The following is a 19,403-nucleotide window of genomic DNA, read 5'->3' as shown; positions in this document are numbered from 1 at the left end:
ATATCCGATTCTACTCCAACTTTTCCTTCACCAGTTATATATACGCTTCCAACATATACCCGCTTCTTAACTCGATTCCACGTTTCGCTTCCACTTACCCGCTCCCAATTCCATGCAGCTTAGCTATTCGCTCCTTGTAGGGGGGAGAGAAACAGTAGTCAGTAGGCTGCAAGCCTGCAAGGAGAAGCACCACTTCCGTCACCGCAGCTCATTCAATGACTCGACCAACAAGTTTGGACCAGATCTATTCCATACAGCTTCAAAGAGAGGCAAAGTTTGATGGCTCCAAACTTCCTAATTGTCACACTCACACAACAACTCACAACTAGGTGTAAGGTAGGATTTGTTTTATGAATCTAAACAAAAACTTAGTTGTTTTCAATGTGGAAGCAATCAATTTTTCTTTTTAACTTTTTCGTATTGTTAGAATGTTTGTGCTTGATTTATGATGCTAGATGCAAGACCTAGTCCTGATAAAGGACGATCTACTATACTTTGTGTTAAGATGGAATCGTTATAAACGGACCAGGTTGGTTAGCCTTTGCCCTGACAAAAACGATTATCTGGGCTTATTATGGGGGCCTATAAGGATGGGCCAAGTGTGTATGTCATGGTGGGAGAGAAGGATCGGATCAGCTCTCACCAGTGACCATGTTAACCAGAATTATATAGATCATAACCAGATAATGACTAATAATTTATTGAAAAGAAAACTCATTCATATATTGCTAACATTATTGTAAATTTGTAATCCTTGAATGTAAAACTAACTTTAGCTTAAGCAAACAACTAAACGTCGAAAAGGAAGAATAGAGAGAAAACAGCTAAACATCAAACGATTAACAAAGCTCTTATAGTTTAAATTTTACTTCGTGGCAGGAGGAATTGCGCCTGCAATTCTTGAACATTGCTCTTTCAACATTGGAGGAAAAAATGGCTTGAGTGGGAGTTTCGGCAAGCAATTGGCTTCACCTTCCAAAAATGCTTTGCAGCAAGCTGGACCAATATTGCCAAATCGTCCACTAAGTATGGCTTGAGAAATTTCTGTGATACATCCCGGAATATTCATCACAGATGACCAACATTTTGCAATATCGGGGAATCCTGGCATGCCGGGGCTGGGTTGGAATGGAAAAGGAAAGGGAAGTTGTGGTAGCTGAGCATTTGTAGAGACAACAACAGATATGATCACTAGAAGAAGAACAACATTCTTGATAGACATAATTGAGAAAACTTAGAATTGATGAAAATATTAACTCTATGTGAAGTTTGTTCTTGATTGATGAACAATAACAAGATCCTTGCCCGTTTATTTATACGAAAACAGTGCTTATATGGTATTAATTGTGATGATCAAAACGTCTTGGAGTCTTAAATTAGTCGTTTTCAAATTAAAACAGAATCAAAACGTCCGATGATGAAACGGGCGACATTGATTAAGTAGTATTAAGAAGACGTGTCCGATAATTAAGCCAGAATATCTTAATGAAACCGGTTTATAATTCTTCGATTTAATTCTAAATTGATCTCAATCGGTTTGATTCTAATTCCAAATGGCATGAAATTATAACGAAATGAAATGATATTTCGTGATGGACAGCCGAGACAAAGTGGCACGAAATTATGATGTTCCCGTGATAATTCCAAGTAAATGCTCAACCAAATACATACATGTTGCTTCTTATTCGTTTTCCTCTAAATGAATTTGGGAAAGAAAAAGAAAAAAAAAACTCAATGCAAGTCCATAAAAAATAATCAACGGTTGACTTTGCCTTTGAATGATCAGTTCTTGCATTTTTTATAAGAGATGGTCCACTAATAACTCAACCGGCCATTGTTCCCGAATATTATAACAACTCCTCATAATCGACAGTCCAAGCTGATAAACGAAAGAGTACCACCTGGAATCACTTGGCTTGCAAGTAACTAAAAACATAGGCACTATAGTTTTTTAAATATGTAAGCTGAGTTAGTCTAAGAAAATATGTACTTTAAAGACTTATTTTTTCAAATAAATTTTACATTTTATTCTTAAAAAACAAGAACAAAAAGAAGACACCTACTCATTGGATTTACCTAAGAATGATTTCGATGCATGAACTTTGTGTTCCTAATAGATTTTGGTGTTTTGAGTTTTTTTTTCTTATTCCTAAACATTAATTAATTTTATAGATCGAAAAAAATTGAAATCATTTTCCGCTTATTTTTCTTTTTTTGATGTTGCATTACTGAATATTACTTACACCATGCATTATATATATAAAGTTTTAAGTACAAAACCCTTTTGATATAATTTTCTAAGGGTTTTACGTTTCCAATGGCGACTCAGACTATTTCTCGTTCCATCCTTGGCCGGCCGGCGACATCTTTTGCCTTGCTTTTTTAAGCGTCCCTTCGCGTCTTCATCTGCTCTCGCCAATTCCCCAGCGGCTTCTCGATCTGCGTCAACGTCGCTGAACCGTTCCCGTCCTCTCGTCGCTGGATTCTGTTTTCGGCTAGAGATCTGTCCACGCACGCTACTTCGTCTTCACTGAATGATCCCAACCCTAATTGTTCGAATCAGCCACCACCAAAAGAGACCAGTGAGCTCGAATTCGATGGTTGTGATTACGAGCATTGGCTTGTTGTCATGGATACCCCTGAAGGCGATCTCACTAGAGACGAGATTATTGATTCCTACATCAAAACCCTAGCTCAGGTCGTTGGCAGGTAGGTATATAGATAACTCTCTGAGTTCAGAATTATTTCTATATCTGCTTTTGTTGAATGTGTCTCTCATTGTGCATTGGGCATTTCAGTGAAGAGGAGGCAAGGATGAAGATCTACTCTGTGTCACACAGATGCTACTTTGCTTTTGGAGCACTAGTGTGACAAGATGTTTCAGACAAGATCAAAGGTAAAAGCCTAATTGTTGCTTGCTTGAGTTATAAGCAATTATGCATTGGAGTGAATTTTTATGATTTCATCTATATATGAAAATACAGATTTGCCTAAGGTTAAATACGTTCTTCCTGATTCCTACATGGATGTGAAGAAGAAAGACTATGGAGGTATGTTGATTATTCTTTGGTAATTTTGCATTGTAGTCCCAAGATAGCGTTGTTGAAATTTGCAAGTGACATCAATATTTTGATCTCGTCAGAGAGTAATTAGTCTGATGGGGTTTTTCTGAGATGACCTCTTTTTCAGGAGAACCTTTCATTAATGGAAAGGCTGTTCCATATGACCCAAAGTATCATGAGGAGTGGATGAGGAACAATGCTAGACCTGGTAAAAACTATAGTAGAGCTGCGTATGGAAACAATGCTAGATCAGCTTATGGAAACAGACGCAGTGACAGGCCTCGCAACTGGGATAGTAGCAGGAACTTGGAGAGGAGAAGAGAGAACGATAGGAGAATTCAAGACACGGGTAACAACCCAATCATCTACCGGAGATCTCCACCACCGGACATGAATGGAGGATGGTCTGGAAACGACCAGCAGAACGGTGGATACCAACAGCAAGGTCAGGGTGATGGAACGCAGCAGCAGCCATACCCGCCCGATAGGGATCAATACCATGGTTAAGTAGTTGAACTGTATTGGGTTTTCATGTATAGGAGCTTTTCAATACGGAACTGAAACTATGGTGGTCAGTGTGCTTTAGTTTGTCACTCTGCTTTGTGAGAGAGACTAATAAGTTCTGCATCTATTTAACAATTGGTTTATTTATTATATATCCTCAAGTCATTCTTTTGAACACTTTATTTCAGTATTTAGTGGCAGAAGAAGTAAAGAGATAGCTCTATAAACTAGGAGATGAAAAGATAGAGTTAATCAAAATCTATTGAACTCATGGCAAAAAGACCAAATCTCGATAAAACATCACTTCCTCGTTGGTTCTTGGCAGCTTGGATCTGATCAGCAAGTGAGATATCTCCTCTTGTTCTCTCTTTCCTTATCAGTTCCAAGTCCAGTTTCTCCAGTTTAGCTGCAACAGAAACTACCCTATCCGTTCCAACAGCGATTTTACCAAGACTTGCTTTCTTCTTCCGAATCTGAAAAGATAGTAATTCAAACCAAAGAATCATCAAGTCGTTTTTCTAGTTTTGTCAGAGACATCAACGGAGTAGCTTTTTTTTTTTGTTACCTTTGTTAGTCTCTTCTTCAGTTTAGAACGTGAAGCAACGGTTGGACTCTCCCTTTTCTGCCTTGGCTTTCGAATCTTTCCTTCTCGACGGTCTTTCTCTTCACGTTCTTTCTTTCTTTCTGCAGCTCTCCTCATCTTCTCAGTCCTGGCTTGTGCAGCTTCTTTTGCTATCATCTTGGTTTGTTCCTTTGCTCTTGCTTTCTCTTCAGCTAACTGAAGCTGCTCAGATAAAAACTCTTGTTTTATTCTTTCGTAACTGTCCCACTCGAGTTCTACTTCACCACTTCCTCCTTTCCTTGCAGCTTCTGCAATGTTTTCTGACCATAATGACGCGAACTTCTCCTTTAATCGCTTAGATCTTGACCGTTGTGCCCAAACTTGTTTCACTGAAGCCCTTATCTTCTCCTTGGTTTCATCACTGCAAGAGACAAACTTAGCTTTTATATATGCTTCTAACTTCAATGTGGTGTATAGTAGCTCACAAATCTACCTGTGTGGTTTTTGATGGTCAGACATCTTCTTCCGAACCTGCAAGATATTGAAGAGAGAAAACAAAGCTTTAAACTTATTTCACCAAAGCAGAAAAACAACAACCCAAGACACAACATTACGAGTTTGGCTTTTGTTTCTTTCACATCATATGGTTCTCACTTCTCACAGTAAACAATAGAAGATGAACACAACAAAATGGTCCCTGAATTGTATTGTAGTATCTTACTTGACTTCACCTTGGGATTTCTCAAAGCTTCGATTGTTCTCTGCTTGATTCGTCTTCGAGTATCTGTTAAGATGTTGTACCAAACTCACTACTCAAAGCCTCAAAGAAGAAGCAATTCCTATATGAAAAAAGCTCTCTTTATATACCTTCAGTGTGTTTCCTTCCTTTGTTCCATGGAACCTTTCCTTTATTTGCTAATCCAATCTTCCTTCTCCTCTCCTCTTCTTTAATAACCTTCCTATCACTATCAGCTTCAGTATCTTTATCCATAGCCTTCACCTCAAAACAACTTGGATTGACTTCTCTGCTATGAATCTCAAACACATTGCACAATGATGAACCTACAGATTTCAACTCCAATCCTCTAATAGAATTTAAAGAAGCAAGTGATTTGGATATTCTCAAACTCAAAGGTTCTTTGAGATTCCAATAAATCGAACAACCGCATCGGACTGGAGCACGAATCGATTGAAATGGGTATCTCATCTCCATCGATACCCCTCTGCCAACAACAAAAAAAACACACATCAACCAATATTTTTCAAATTGATTTCAAATCACAAAATGATATGTAGTGAGAAAGAAGAAGCACTCACATATGCAGCGACATTCCGATACGGAGATGAACCGGAGATAAAAAATTATACCTTTTTCTCAGACGCTAAGGTACTTTTCCGGCTAGAGCCATTGATGAAGAGGAGAGAGAGAGAGAGAGCGGGAGTAAACTAAACAGATAAGGAAGAAGATGGAAGGAACATTAATGGGCCTAAAGTCATTGGGCCTTATTTAAGGCCAAATTTTGTTTATAAAATAGGCATATTTCCTTTCTTATATTATACAGTATGAAACCGACTTTTATTTTTTTCCTTTAAAAGATTATTTTTATTCTTCTGTCTTCATCTTGTTCGTGTACCGCTCTCTCAAACTCGGGACTAGGGTTAAGGATTTTAGGCGAAAAAAAAAAACTTTCAGACCATGGATATGTTGAAGAAGCGAAAGCTCGATGAGAATGGAATCTCGATGCTAAACGAAGGTGTCATCGGCCCCGTTTCGTCTCGATTGATGCCACATGACGCTAGGAAGATTATCGAGCGGTTCTCTACTGATCAGCTTCTCGATATCTTACAAGAAGCTGTTGTACGGCATCCAGATATCCTCGAGATCGTTAGATCGACCGCAGATTCCGATATCTCTCAGAGGAAGCTATTCATCCGTGGACTCGCGGCGGAGACGACGACGGAAGGTCTTCGTTCTCTTTTCTCCAATTACGGAGATCTCGAAGAAGCTATCGTGATTCTCGATAAGGTTACTGCTAAATCCAAAGGTTATGGTTTCGTGACTTTTAAACATGTTGATGGAGCTCTGCTTGCTTTGAAAGAGCCGTCTAAGAAGATTGATGGACGCGTTACGGTTACGCAGCTCGCGGCGGCTGGGAATCAAGGTACGACGAACTCACATGTTACGGATATATCCATGAGGAAGATTTATGTTGCGAATGTGCCGTTTGATATGCCGGCGGATAGGTTATTGAATCAGTTTTTGGCTTATGGGGATATCGAGGAAGGTCCTTTGGGTTTTGACAAGATTACTGGTAAATCAAGGGGTTTTGCGTTGTTTGTTTACAAGACTGCTGAAGGTGCTCAGGCTGCTCTTGCTGAGCCTATGAAGGTGGTTGATGGTAAGAATTTGCAGTGTAAATTGGCTATTGACGGTAAGAAAGGAAAGCCACCAGGTCAAGACGGTGGTGCTGGGGTTGGTCATGGTCATGGTCATGGTCACGGTCACGGTCACGGTGATGGAATGGGTATGGTTCCTCCTTCTGGACCTTATGGCGCAGCTACTGGTGGTCACGGTGGACCTGCTGGGTTGGGTGCTTATGGTGGGTATTCAGGAGGAGCACCGCATCACATGAATTCCACACCATCATCAGTGGGTGTTGCTACTGCAGGTGGCTATGGAGGTGCATATGGTGGTCATTACAGTGCATACGGTGGTGCAGGAACTGGTGCTTATGGTGGTCTTGGTGCAGGATCAATGGGTGTTTCCGGTGGTGGTTATGGGCCTGGTTCTGGAACTGGGGCGTATAGAATGCCACCCAGTTCGATGTCTGGTGGTGGTTATCCAGAGAGTGGGCACTATGGACATTCATCAGCTTCAGCATATCCTGGACAGCATCAGCCTGTTGGTTCCTCTCCGGTGCCAAGAGTTTCTCTTGCAGGAATGTACCCCAATGGTCCTCCAAATTACTGAACGGTGAGACGGTTCTTCCTTACATCATTCTTTTTGTTTTACCTTGTTAGTGGGGCACAGCTTTTTTTTGGTCATGGTCCTTGCATTTTGACATATGCTTCACTTGTTTTTGCATAGTTCTTTTGCCTGTTGCTGTGCCTAGTAATATTGTTTGCTAGGAATTCTTTTGTTTTTATTAATTGTCTGCTTTGGGCTAGTTGCCTGTGTTGGGTGGTTTCTTGATGATGCAATGCCTGATTATGTTGTTACCATGGATTTATGTATTTACTTTGTTACTCACAGCAGATAACCAGAAAAGTTGCTCCTTGAACCCTTTTCAGTTATATTAGGCATTAGTACATTTAATTTCTTCATCTGCTTTGGCTTTCATTTATAGATAAGATACCCTAAGCTGTTACTCTTTCTGCAACCGTTATCATCATTAGCTTCTAGTTCCTCTCATATTCTCTTTTTAATTACCTTCAAAGTATGATTGGGTGCAGTACATTGTCCATTGGCTCCCATACATTGCTGGGGAGTTCTTGTTTTCTGCTTATAGTATAGTTTTCCATTTGAAGTGGCTTGTTTGTCTAATGACCAAATTAAGTTGTGAATGGATGTTTGATTCAGGTTTGTGACAGGGAGAAGATGCTTTTTGTGCTTAATGGTGATTACCTGATTGCAGCCTCTTTAAAATCTCTGGATTGATGAATGTATTGCTGATTTGATCTCTCTCTCTCTGCACTTGATCTGAATGTGTCTTGGCGTATGAAATGCCTAGTTGCTCTATGACTGATTATAGACTAGGATATCATCCTGTATTTCTTTCATAGACATAGTCGGCAGATTGATTTTGTTTGTCAGAGTAGTGAGAGTTTTTTAATAATAATATTGGTGTATTTTTCTTTACTTTGTATTGGTTAATTTTCTTTTACTCGTGTGAGTCTTTGCTACAACATAGTGACTTGTCTGTGATCTCTGTGGACATTCGTTTGGGGTTAACCTACCTACAGAATCCTTTACTTGACATAAAGAAAGTGGCACTAGAAGATTTGCTGTGTGAATCATATGATTGACTGGTTGATTCATAGGATAAAAGTGTTGAACATGCACTATAGCAGCTTGATATACTGAGCAAATTGTATTGACTTTCATCTTTTCGAATCAGACATGGGAAGCCCTAATGTCTATCAGACATGATAAAAGTGTCTTGAAGAGTATGTTTCTTGCTGTCTGATGTTGCCATTGTTTGCTTCATATGATAAACAAATCTCTTTGATTCTTTGTGGTATATATGCCAATTTAAATGAGTTTCTTTCCCCCGGTTCCTTTTGAGTTTTTTCTGTCAGAGATTTTTAGTTTTTTCTTTCTTTCTTTCTTTCTGAAAAAGGCTTTGTTTGGGCAATATCCCATGGCCATGGCTACTGAATTTGACAGTTCTTGCTTTGGTGGCCACATTATTACGAGAAATTGGTATTAAATATTCTCTGGTCCTCTTGGTCTGAAGACAAAGACATTGATCTGATCTCGCTTCTTGTCCACAAACAGACTAGTCGAGTGTCATTGTTAGGAATCATTTTTTCACACTAACTTACATGACCGCTTTGGTCTTTTTGTTTTTACATTTCATTTGGTCCTTGTTTGGCGATTTCCCGGTGCAACCTTGGGGGTGCGGCTATATGACTTTGGGTTGTGTGAGGACGAGGACTACGACTACGAGACAAACTCTTTTCAAAACATGTAACCTTAAAATGTGTATCGCTTCAGTTTGTACGTTTCTTCTAATATAACCAACCATCTTTTTCAAAAAAAAAAATTGTGTATTTACCTATGTAAACCATCTTTAACAAGAAATTATTACCGAACGGTGTGGAGTTTCTACTTTTCTTTTTCCCTTTTCGAAAATGTAAATGTAATCTCTAATTTTGGAGCTTTCTAGTTAGCTTACCCGGTTTTGAAGTAAATTCACCTCTTTAACTGTAATGGATGGGGTAATTCTTTAGTGAAATTCGAAATAATCTGATGAAATTCGAAATAATCAGGTGTCCCATGCGGTTAAAATTACAAAATATGTACAGATATATTTCCCTAAATAAAATAAAAATTAAACGAAAAAAAACTTAATGAGAAAATAAAATTCCGAAAAAAGAGTTGAAAGCATTAAAGTAAAAGAGAGGAGGGAGTGGTATATATCTCATCATCAAGTATCCCCTCGAGTGTCTCGCCCAGCTTAGTCGTTCACCACATAAATCATTTCTTCGTAGCTCGTCTCTGTAGAAGAAACCCTAGATCCTCAATCCCCAACAAAAATGTTCAGATCTATGCTCGTCCGATCTTCTGCCTCCGCGAAGCAGGCGGTTACCCGCCGTAGCTTCTCTTCCGGATCCGTCCCCGAGAGAAAAGTCGCCATCCTTGGTGCCGCCGGTGGAATCGGTCAGCCTCTTGCTCTCCTCATGAAGCTTAACCCTCTCGTCTCTTCTCTCTCCCTCTACGATATCGCCAACACTCCCGGAGTTGCCGCTGATGTCGGTCACATCAACACCAGATCTGATGTAATTCTTCTTATCAAACCCAATTCATTCCCCTTCAGATTTATATTAGATTCGTTTCATTAGATCAAAATGTCTATTCTATGTGCGATTGACTTTGTCTCTTTTGTTTTGGGATAGGTTGCTGGATACATGGGTGATGATAACTTGGCGAAAGCTCTTGAAGGAGCTGATCTTGTCATCATCCCAGCTGGTGTACCAAGGAAGCCTGGTATGACCCGTGACGATCTTTTCAACATTAATGCTGGAATTGTCAAGAACCTTTGCACTGCCATCGCCAAGTACTGCCCTCATGTAAGCCTTCCGCTATTATACTACTGCATCTCAGTTGGTGGTTAGGTCTCAATTGTTTTAGATCGTGAATTTGCCCTCATTTCTCCAAGATTGTTGATATTTTGGTTCTGTTACATTTGGGTTTCTATCAAATGACGGACCTTTACGCTTATGTTGATTCAGGCACTTATTAATATGATCAGCAACCCGGTGAACTCCACTGTTCCAATTGCAGCTGAGATATTTAAGAAGGCTGGTATGTACGATGAAAAGAAATTGTTTGGTGTTACCACTCTTGACGTTGTCAGGGCCAAGACTTTCTATGCTGGAAAGGCTAATGTCCCTGTTGCAGGTTTGTGTTGATGCCTTTTCCTCTCTTGCGTTCATAAGTCTTATTTCAAAATGTGTTCATTTTACGAGCTGTGTTCAAGGGTGTTGTCTTATCCATAAATATTGAGGCTTTTTTTTTTTTGGTGAATATAAATATTGAGGCTTTAATGTGAATGCTTTTTGTGTTTGCAGAAGTTAATGTTCCCGTTATTGGTGGTCATGCTGGGGTTACAATCCTTCCTCTCTTCTCTCAGGTTACCTCTCACTTTCTCTCTACTCAGGATGTGGTTGAATGTGCTTTGTATTACGGCTTACGACTACGGTTTAGCTCAGTTCGACTCAAGTTTTTCTGTTTGTAAACATGTAGGCCTCTCCTCAAGCCAACTTGTCAAGTGATGTACTCACCGCCCTCACTAAGCGTACCCAAGATGGAGGTACTGAAGTCGTGGAGGCAAAAGCAGGAAAAGGGTCAGCTACATTGTCAATGGCGTAAGTATTGTGCTTGGTCTTTTCATATTTGTTCTTTCTTGTAAAACTTTTCTTGAATCTACTTTTGGTTCTTAACTTACTGGAAATCTGATTATTATCACAGCTATGCTGGAGCACTATTCGCTGATGCATGCTTGAAAGGACTCAATGGTGTTCCAGATGTTGTAGAATGCTCATACGTGCAATCCACAATCACCGAGCTTCCTTTCTTTGCCTCAAAGGTAATCCTCAAAACTTTAGCGTCAAGCAGACATTGTACACATGCTATGGTCTCATGACTCTGTTGATGAATGTGAGGGTTTGATTGTGATTCAGGTGAGGTTGGGGAAGAACGGTGTGGAGGAGGTTCTCGACTTGGGACCACTCTCAGACTATGAGAAGGAAGGCTTGGAAGCATTGAAGCCAGAACTCAAATCCTCCATCGAAAAGGGAGTCAAGTTTGCCAACCAGTAATTAAACCGAGTTGACTCGGTAATTTTTTCCAGTTTTCCAGCTAGAGCCTCCTTCATCGGGTTGTATCAATAAAATCCATGTTTGTGCCTCCATTAGTGAACCATAAGGCTCTTTGGTTCATCACCAAACACAGAGAAAAACTTTAACATGTCAAGTTATGATTTTTTTTTTCTTCCTTTTGGAAACCATGCGACTTTCTTTTTTCGTGAACAAGAGATCATCAGTGTGGTTGGTTCCTTAATACTTCGTCTGTGTTACCTTACTTTCCATCTTCCTGATGTTACATGTATTCTCTTTTGGGCTATATTTTAATTTCATGCAAATGAAAAAGAGATGATTACAGGATATGTGATCTTCGTTGGCATTTTACTAAAATAAACTCAGATAGAGCTTGGTTTAGACTTTAAAAGATTCCTACCACATTCTCGAAAACGAAACGATTACGTGCTTCCCATCATCCCATGCATATCAAAATAAGTAAATAACCAAGGGAATGGTTGGAGCGTTCCAAATTAAAAAAAAAAAAAAGAAATCGTGTAGAATAGGGGAGGAACAACAGTTCATAAATTTGGAATTGGAGGTAAGGCCCATATCCTTGAGTGTCTCCTTTTCATCTCAGTTTCTACAAAATTAGAGAAGCATTCTTCTATATAGACTTTTCGGCCCATATCCTGAATAACCAAAACTAGTTTGTTTGGTAACACAACTTGTGTTACACAAGTTTCATCTTCTTTTTTCGTCTGCCCTCTCTTTTCTTCTTGTGGTTATTGTGACTTTCATAACAACAACTACTATATTTCTACAGTGACATAAAAAAAGGCTGATAATAATATAACATCTTTCGACAAAAAGGTACCAGCAAACTGAACCAAGGCATCGTCCTTTCTCTTTTTTAAAAATATATTAACATGGCACATGCGTTTTTATCATCCGTCAACATTCGTCTATGCTTTTTACACTAAAATTGCAAAACGGATTATTGGATTCCATGATCGTCCTTTCTATACCCTTTTCACGTAAACTATATAAAATGCCTCGACATATATGATGATATTAACATATATTCTTTATTCTTTGGTGTACTTATGTGTTAGATTTATATTATAAGACCCTTGTAAGTCACTCTAATAATTACCGGTAGTGTGTTTTAGTGTATACTGCCGTTTAAGACCTATGTTAATGTCACGTTTGAGGAAGCACTACTTTACCAGGTAACTCTCTCTCAACAATTAAACAATTATGTAAAATTATAAACAAAAAAAAATATGAAATTGTATATTATTTCCCCTGAAAATGACAAATAGTCAAATCTATATAATAATAATAACAATCTCAAAAAATGCGACTAACAATTGTGTTTTTTCAATCGTACATTTTGGAAAATACGACCAACAGTTGTGTTTTTTCAATCGTACCTTTTGGAAAATACGACCAACAGTTGTATTTTTTCAATCATACCTCTTGGATATTTTCTGAAAAGTCGTGATGGATCAATAAAACGGTCATTTATGAAAAAGTACAGTTGTTCACTGTAAAGTTGTGTTGATTGGAACATTCATATCTTTGAAATCTATATATATTTGTCTATTTGAACTGTTTTCATTTTTTTGGCCATAAAACAAAATCAACTAAAATTTCAATCTCAACGGTTTTTACATTCTAAATTATCTTCTAACATTCATTCTTTTAAAAATCAAGAAATTCCTCTATATATAATAGCAATCCGAATAAATGCCACTAAAAGTTGTGTGTTTTTAATCTTTTGGATAATTTTCTAAAAAAAACTGTAGAAAATTTAAATTGTATGTTTTACAAAAAATTGCGATTGTTCATTGTAACAATTTATTTTGTAAAGTTGCAACTGTTCATTGAAGAGTTGTGTCTATTAAATATTTGTATCTTTTGAAATCTATATATATTTGTCTGTTTGAACTGTTTTCATTTTTTTTACCATGACACAAAATAATATAAAATTTCAATTTCAATATTTTTACAGCTCTCTAAATTATTCTCTAGCATTCATTCTTATTAAAGTAAAGAAATTCCTCCAATTCTTGATTAAACAAAAGATTTTTGGAATGATGAATCTAATTTACAACTTTTAGTTAATTTTATACATACAAATTTAATGAAAATACCTAGAGTTTTTTCGAAGAGTTAGATGGATTATATAATGAGCTTTTGGATTTGACTTTTGAGTATGGTAATAAAGATGTCTTCTATTTAAAAGCAGTTTATATGAGTTTGTAGGTATAATCAAGTGCAAATACAACAGTTGCAACTTTTCATAATACCTTTTCGTAAAAAAATTGTTTTTATTTGTGTTTTTAAAAATTCAAACGGTTGTATTTGTTCATTGTAGAGTTGTGACTTTTCACTATATTTTATTTATATTTTTTCTTCACAACTTTTCGTTCTAATAGGTGTATCTATTTAAATAGTCATGCCTTTTGAACTTTCTTTATATATGTCTCTTCATCATTAACTAACAAGTTTGTTGAAACAAATTTTCCATTTTATGTTAAATCTAAATAATTGAATATTAATATCTAGTATTCAATATTATTATATAATCTAACTAAAATTTTAGAAATGATTATATCAATAGAGAAATTTAATACAACTTAATATAGAATTTACAGTTGCGTCTATTTATCGTAACTTTTCGATAAAAAAATATTTTAATATTTAAAAATAATAATAACAAACTGAATAAATGCGAACAACAGTTGCGACTTTTCGTAGTACTTTTTGTAAAAAATGATTTTATTATTATTTTTTTAAACTCATTAGTTCAATATTCTCAATTATGATCACTTTGTCATAATATTTTTTTTAATTTTACTCTTTACCATAATTCTTCATAAAAATATTTCATATTTATAATACTTTAAACAATATGTTTTACAAAGTTGCGTCTATTCTACATAATATTTTTTGTTATAAGTTTTCATTTTGAAGGTTATGTTTTTAATAACAATTTATGTTTAATTTTTATGTATTCAAACTATTCTATTACATTCAAATAATTTCATAATGTATAATTTTTAATTTTAAATTAATTTTTTTTTTAAAAGTACTTCCCCCGCGACATCGCGGGTGGTCTGAGTTCTAGTACAAACTAATAATTATGAAAACGAATGGACGAATATGAATTATGGAATTTTCACGATATTTATTTTATTTTATTACAGAAAAATTGACAATGGAAAAACAGAATGAGACTAACAAGTTGACAAAACAGCTGTTTCTTATTTTTTTATATTATTATCGAACATAAAATAAACAATTTAATACAATAAAATTTTAAATGAAAGGAATTTAATATCACAAAAATAACTCTCTCTTTTTTTTGTTGTTGTTGCCATCAATATCAAAAAATAACTCAAGGCGAGAGAGATAAGTGAGAATGACTGTGAGGGCGATGGGGAGTGTACTTACTGACACACAATGCGATCAAAGAACAGAACAACATTATTAACTAAAGGGCTATATTCGTAATTCTATCAGATTGTACACTTGTAGAGAGTTGGTGCATTGAAACACACTCATTTGAAGTGGTTTCAATCTCGTAAAATACATTATTGTCTCATTCATACAAGTTCGTATGAATACGTGTATTTAATCAAAGATTCGAAATATAAGACATGGTCGGTGTATAATGGAGAAGTGGTTAGAAAGAGAATTTATATAGTTAGGACAAGAATATGACCAACAAAAAAAAGTACAATATTCTAAAAATATTTGATATAATCATATCATTAAATTTCATTTTTATAGGGACTCGACTTAAAATGGGTTTGCTGAAGAAAGAGATCATACACAATTCTGAAAATATTGTAGCACGTCCTAATTCTAAATCCGTGGTGTTGCAAGTATGGTGAAGCATTTTACAGGGTGTATAACCTCTAAAACCAATACAATTTGGATTGAGGAAAATAGTTTATATATACTACCCAATTATTAGTGTCTCCAACTCTCCAACAACAGATGGAATGTTCGAATTATATAAGCTATACTAATAAACATGTAAAAATATGAATCTGGCAATAACATAATCTTTTTTTTTTTTTTTTTTTTTTTCAACCCAACATTAAAATAAATTAAAAGGTAACTCCAAGATTAGTCGCCCAATCTGGAGGAAGAGCGTTTACAAAAGAAGATACAGAAAGTAAAGATCTAGAAGAGCGAGCGAGACAGTCTGCTCGGACGTTTGACGTTCGGGGAATGTGCGTCAGGGTGAAGGAGGGAAAAGATGATCTGAGTGAAAGGAAGTCCTCCAAAAAGTGCGAAAAAGCTGGCCAGTCGTCCGGATCCTGCACCATTGCCACCAGTTCAGCGCTGTCTGACTCAAAATGCTGACAATCAATCCCTATCGCCCGAAGGGACTCCATCGCCCATACCAGGACATTAAGCTCCGAGTGAAGAGAAGAGGGGCTACGATGAAGACTGCGAGCCCCCACAAGTAGTGTCCTATCCTCCTTAGTCCCATACCACCAGCCCAAACCCTCTAAAGGGTCAGATCCTTTCCATGATCCATCAACCTGACACCGAACAGAAAACACCCTTTCCTCCGGAGCCGGCTGGGGGGTTAAAAAGTTCCCCGAGAAGGACTTTGCCTCCTCCCACAAAAGTTTATCGGTTGTTGCCTGATTGATAATATCAGATGGCTCCGCCTCAATTCCTTGAAAAACTTTTTTATTCCTATCTTTCCAAATTGTCCACAATATCCAGGGTAACAAATATCTAATACCAGGATCCCCGGAACATAATCTTTATAGTACACATTTCAAAACAATGAAAAAAGAGAAAGGAGAAAAGCACAGGTGATGATGAATGATGATGAGAGAGAGAGAGAGCTCTCACTTTTTATGACCAGACACACTCCTTCCCAAACCCCAAAGTAGTCACTTCATTTTTTCCTTTTTTTTTAACCGTTACTGTAAATTTTCCCGGAAACAAAAAAAAGAAAGAAAAGTTTACTTTCTTGGGTTCTCTCCTCGATTAGTCAATTTGCACAACATCTCTTTCTTCTCTCTTTTGCTTTGCTTATCTGTTTTGTTTGGTCTCCTTCTTCTTCAATTCTCAGAAAACAGAGTCACCAAACTTTACAACAACAAAAAAAAAACAAACCTTTAGACCAAAGAATCAAACTTTCAGTTATGGGTTAGTCTACATATTCGATTACGTCTTCTTCCTCGTCTCTTAAGTAACTGTTGATTTGGTGGGCGAGTTTAGGGTTTCTGTTTGGGAGAAGCAAAATGTTGAATTGAAAAAAAAGACAAAGAAAAAAAAAACAGAACGACTCTGGATTCCTCGGCGGTTAACGACCGCCGTCTCCGCCGCCGCTGTCATAACCCAACCACTACGACCATCAACGACCTTGAGTTTCAACAATATGCTCCATCAACGGCGGCGGCTAACCACCATTTACTAGATTCTCCGTCGCCGCCGATGAGACACAGCCAGCAATCAGCGTTTACGGCGTCGCCGACGGAGAACGATGGTGGTGGTTGCGGCGAGATCGTTGAGGTGCAAGGAGGTCACATTGTTCGGTCAACAGGGAGAAAAGACAGACACAGCAAAGTCTGTACAGCGAAAGGACCACGTGACCGGCGCGTGAGACTCTCTGCTCCGACGGCGATTCAATTCTACGATGTTCAAGACAGACTTGGTTTTGATCGACCGAGCAAAGCCGTTGATTGGCTTATCAAGAAAGCTAAATCCGCCATTGATGATCTCGCTGAGCTTCCTCCTTGGAACCCTGCCGATGCTCTTCGTCAACACGCCGCCAACGCTAAACCAAGAAAAACCAAAACTTTAGTTTCTCCGCCGCCGCCACAACCTCCGCCGCAGCACCATCAAGAAACAGAGCATCATCATCATCATCACCAAATCGGAGAAGAAGATAACGAATCGAGTTTTCTCCCGGCGTCGATGGACTCTGATTCGATAGCTGACACTATAAAGTCGTTTTTTCCGGTAGCTTCATCGCAACAGAGCTATCATCATCATCAACCACCGTCACGAGCTAATACACAAAACCAAGATCTTCTTCGTCTCTCGCTTCAATCTTTCCAAAATGGTCCACCTTTTACTGACCAAACAGAGCCTGTTCTGTTCTCCAGCCAGAGCAATCATCCGTTAGGGTTTGACTCATCAACGGCAAGCTGGGAACAGAGTCACCAGTCACCGGAATTTGGAAAGATACAGAGACTAGTGACGTGGAACAACGGCGGAGCAGCTGACTCCCCCGAAAGTACCGGAGGAGGAGGAGGAGGAGGAGGAGGATATGTGTTTGCTTCTCCGTCGCCAGTTTTTAGCCAAAGTCAGCTTTTATCTCAGAGGGGTCCCCTTCAGTCCATTAACAACACACCCATGATTCGTGCTTGGTTTGATCCTCACCATCATCATCATCATCAGTCCATGACCACTGACGATCTCCATCATCATCATCATCATTACCATGTTCCTACGGGGATTCACCAATCAGCTATTCCAGGCATTGCGTTTGCTTCAAGTGGTGAATTCTCCGGTTTTCGTATACCAGCACGGTTTCATGGGGAGCAAGAAGAGGCGCATGGCGGTGACAACAAACCGTCGTCTGCTTCATCTGATTCTCGCCATTAAAGTTACACAAGTACCAAACTCACACAAAAGATTGTGCAACACAATTGGTTTCTTTTCATATTCCAGCAGGTTGGAAGTTTCTCTTGTTCTTTACAATGTAATCAATCACATATCCATCAAATTTGTTAACTAGCATTCTTGTTTAATGTTGCAGGGAGCTTTTGCGTGGGATAGGGAATGTGTGTTTGGTTCTTGTGCGTTTCGGATATCGAATAGGAGAAGAGAGAAACAGACCTGATCAACAGTTTCGAGTTTTTCTCTTCTTCTAAAGTTCAAGCATTTGTTAATTTGAGTTCATCTTTGTATCCATTAGAAATCTTTCTGTAACTTCAACTATGTTTAACGATGTTTAGCTCTATCTACATGAGCTTCACATCTTGTTTGTTGTAACTTGTTCTAAATTAATTTTCGTTTCCTTATGCTCTTGTGTGTTGGAAACCTTTAACCCCACTTGAAGCTAAAGGTTTCAAGCTTTGCCCTTTATTCCATGTGGATTTGATGCTCTCCTCAAGATATATCTCTTCTTTCTTTGCTTGCCAATCCCAAAGAGGAACAGTGCTCTATCAATGTAACATCAGATTGTTTGGTTAGTGCGTTCCATTAGAAGCTTTATTTTTTCCAGTCTCTATGGTTATAAAACTTTCCTTTGACAGGCAAAGGGAATTTGGAACAATCATTGCTCTTGTCTTTCTTAAGTCTCTTGTTTTGGCCCCATAGATGAAGAGTCATTTTCGATAGACAAGAGTTTGCATGTGTTGTTGCTTCTTTTGGATTTTATAATTTCGAATTTAGAAAGATGGGTTTATTTTTAAATTTTGTTTACTGCGTGGATGCAAATTTTGGTATGTATAGCTTACTAGAATTTTAATATTTTTATGAAAAAAGAGCAAAAGAGATGTCAATAACACATACAACTTTTTAATTTTTAACAAGCGTGTATGTAGGAGATCCACCAAAGTAGTCTTTAATAAGTAAAAAAGGAATAGGAGTATATAGGACATTAGATTAGTACATGAAGACACCCTTGTTGGTCTAAATGAAGGAAGTTGAAAGATAACCAAGTCCCTTTCTTTTATGATCAATATAATAGGGGTATGCGATTCTGGTCCATAATTTGTCGACTGCGAATTAATGAAACCATCAGGTTGCTACTGATTTTTTTTTTTACTGTTATGAGCACTGTCCTACTCTGAAAGTGAAAACTTTGGTTATACATTCTTATGGAGATGATGAATGTTATGGAGCTTTATAAAGTAAACAACACTTTACATGTGATGTGATAAGATGAGATTGGAAGTAGTGGCTATACATCCTAAAGTATAAATTGGTAGCCAGAAAAAAAAAAAAGATAGAAAGCATGAATCTTTTTTTAAAAATCAAATGTTTGATTACTCAAAGTTATATCAATTTCTACATTTGGAAAATTATCCTTATCTTCTTCGTTTTTGCTTCCTTTTAAATTTAAACCTACTAGTTCAATTACACATATGATTTTCATATATATATGTAGCTCTTGATAAAAAAAACCTGGTTTATGTGAAAGATTAACTTCTTATCATTTTGGGGTGTATTTTTGTGATATTAAAGGGGCATTGTTGAAG

At 37.5% G+C, this 19,403-nt stretch overlaps 6 protein-coding genes and 1 pseudogene across 9 annotated transcripts; 4 read left to right on the top strand and 3 right to left on the bottom strand.

Annotated features, from left to right (window-relative positions):
* Positions 1–707: 707 nt before the first annotated feature.
* Positions 708–1,266, bottom strand: LOC109129980 (uncharacterized). The gene has a single exon (XM_019239051.2). It carries the CDS (start codon positions 1,220–1,222, stop codon positions 866–868), a length of 357 nt encoding a protein of 118 aa, XP_019094596.2. The 5' UTR covers positions 1,223–1,266; the 3' UTR covers positions 708–865.
* A 1,051-nt stretch (positions 1,267–2,317) lies between these two features.
* On the top strand, positions 2,318–3,569 carry LOC104760006 (multiple organellar RNA editing factor 8, chloroplastic/mitochondrial-like; annotated as a pseudogene).
* A 122-nt stretch (positions 3,570–3,691) lies between these two features.
* Positions 3,692–5,631, bottom strand: LOC104758670 (uncharacterized). Of its 4 annotated transcripts, none has more exons than XM_087494575.1 (6): positions 5,446–5,631; positions 4,996–5,351; positions 4,850–4,912; positions 4,622–4,659; positions 4,132–4,549; positions 3,692–4,039 (listed from the first exon to the last, which is right to left on the bottom strand). In XM_087494575.1, the coding sequence occupies exons 4-6, from the start codon at positions 4,645–4,647 to the stop codon at positions 3,815–3,817; spliced, it is 669 nt and encodes a 222-aa protein (XP_087350701.1). In that variant the 5' UTR covers positions 4,648–4,659; positions 4,850–4,912; positions 4,996–5,351; positions 5,446–5,631; the 3' UTR covers positions 3,692–3,814. The 4 variants fall into 4 exon arrangements, with proteins under 4 accessions (XP_087350701.1, XP_010479878.1, XP_010479879.1 ...); XM_010481576.3 differs by having other exon boundaries at positions 4,860–4,912; positions 5,446–5,608; XM_010481577.2 differs by having other exon boundaries at positions 4,860–4,912; positions 5,497–5,580.
* A 53-nt stretch (positions 5,632–5,684) lies between these two features.
* LOC104758671 (UBP1-associated protein 2C) lies at positions 5,685–8,034 on the top strand. Its single transcript, XM_019239146.2, has 2 exons — positions 5,685–7,102; positions 7,709–8,034. The coding sequence occupies exon 1, from the start codon at positions 5,825–5,827 to the stop codon at positions 7,097–7,099; it is 1,275 nt and encodes a 424-aa protein (XP_019094691.1). The 5' UTR covers positions 5,685–5,824; the 3' UTR covers positions 7,100–7,102; positions 7,709–8,034.
* Positions 8,035–8,787: 753 nt separating this feature from the next.
* LOC104758669 (malate dehydrogenase 1, mitochondrial) lies at positions 8,788–11,413 on the top strand. The gene is made up of 7 exons (XM_010481575.3): positions 8,788–9,630; positions 9,748–9,921; positions 10,084–10,252; positions 10,423–10,484; positions 10,598–10,719; positions 10,823–10,940; positions 11,035–11,413. The coding sequence occupies exons 1-7, from the start codon at positions 9,388–9,390 to the stop codon at positions 11,170–11,172; spliced, it is 1,026 nt and encodes a 341-aa protein (XP_010479877.1). The 5' UTR covers positions 8,788–9,387; the 3' UTR covers positions 11,173–11,413.
* A 3,862-nt stretch (positions 11,414–15,275) lies between these two features.
* Positions 15,276–16,088, bottom strand: LOC147924874 (uncharacterized). The gene is made up of 2 exons (XM_087496997.1): positions 16,084–16,088; positions 15,276–15,945 (listed from the first exon to the last, which is right to left on the bottom strand). Exons 1-2 carry the CDS (start codon positions 16,086–16,088, stop codon positions 15,276–15,278), a joined length of 675 nt encoding a protein of 224 aa, XP_087353123.1.
* On the top strand, positions 15,943–18,221 carry LOC104758668 (transcription factor TCP3). The gene is made up of 2 exons (XM_010481573.3): positions 15,943–17,871; positions 17,957–18,221. Exon 1 carries the CDS (start codon positions 16,627–16,629, stop codon positions 17,800–17,802), a length of 1,176 nt encoding a protein of 391 aa, XP_010479875.1. The 5' UTR covers positions 15,943–16,626; the 3' UTR covers positions 17,803–17,871; positions 17,957–18,221.
* Positions 18,222–19,403: the final 1,182 nt, after the last annotated feature.

This window comes from Camelina sativa, chromosome 17, assembly GCF_030686135.1.
Source record: "Camelina sativa cultivar CO46 ecotype springtype chromosome 17, ASM3068613v1".
NCBI classification, from domain to species: domain Eukaryota; kingdom Viridiplantae; phylum Streptophyta; class Magnoliopsida; order Brassicales; family Brassicaceae; genus Camelina; species Camelina sativa.
The sequence above is the reverse complement of the archived record's forward strand: the minus strand, read 5'-3'. Positions and strand labels throughout refer to the sequence as shown.

What these genes read in the sequence shown, in the direction of transcription:
- LOC109129980 (XM_019239051.2), bottom strand. Translation starts at nt 1,222, where the DNA reads ATGTCTATCAAGAATGTTGTTCTTCTTCTAGTGATCATATCTGTTGTT.
- LOC104758668 (XM_010481573.3), top strand. Translation starts at nt 16,627, where the DNA reads ATGAGACACAGCCAGCAATCAGCGTTTACGGCGTCGCCGACGGAGAAC.
- LOC104758671 (XM_019239146.2), top strand. Translation starts at nt 5,825, where the DNA reads ATGGATATGTTGAAGAAGCGAAAGCTCGATGAGAATGGAATCTCGATG.
- LOC104758669 (XM_010481575.3), top strand. Translation starts at nt 9,388, where the DNA reads ATGTTCAGATCTATGCTCGTCCGATCTTCTGCCTCCGCGAAGCAGGCG. An exon ending in TCGCCAAGTACTGCCCTCAT is followed by an intron (nt 9,922 to 10,083) that starts GTAAGCCTTCCG and finishes ATGTTGATTCAG; the next exon opens with GCACTTATTAATATGATCAG. An exon ending in TTCCTTTCTTTGCCTCAAAG is followed by an intron (nt 10,941 to 11,034) that starts GTAATCCTCAAA and finishes ATTGTGATTCAG; the next exon opens with GTGAGGTTGGGGAAGAACGG.
- LOC104758670 (XM_010481576.3), bottom strand. An exon ending in AAGCTTTGAGAAATCCCAAG is followed by an intron (nt 4,660 to 4,859) that starts GTGAAGTCAAGT and finishes AATATCTTGCAG; the next exon opens with GTTCGGAAGAAGATGTCTGA. An exon ending in GACCATCAAAAACCACACAG is followed by an intron (nt 4,550 to 4,621) that starts GTAGATTTGTGA and finishes TGTCTCTTGCAG; the next exon opens with TGATGAAACCAAGGAGAAGA.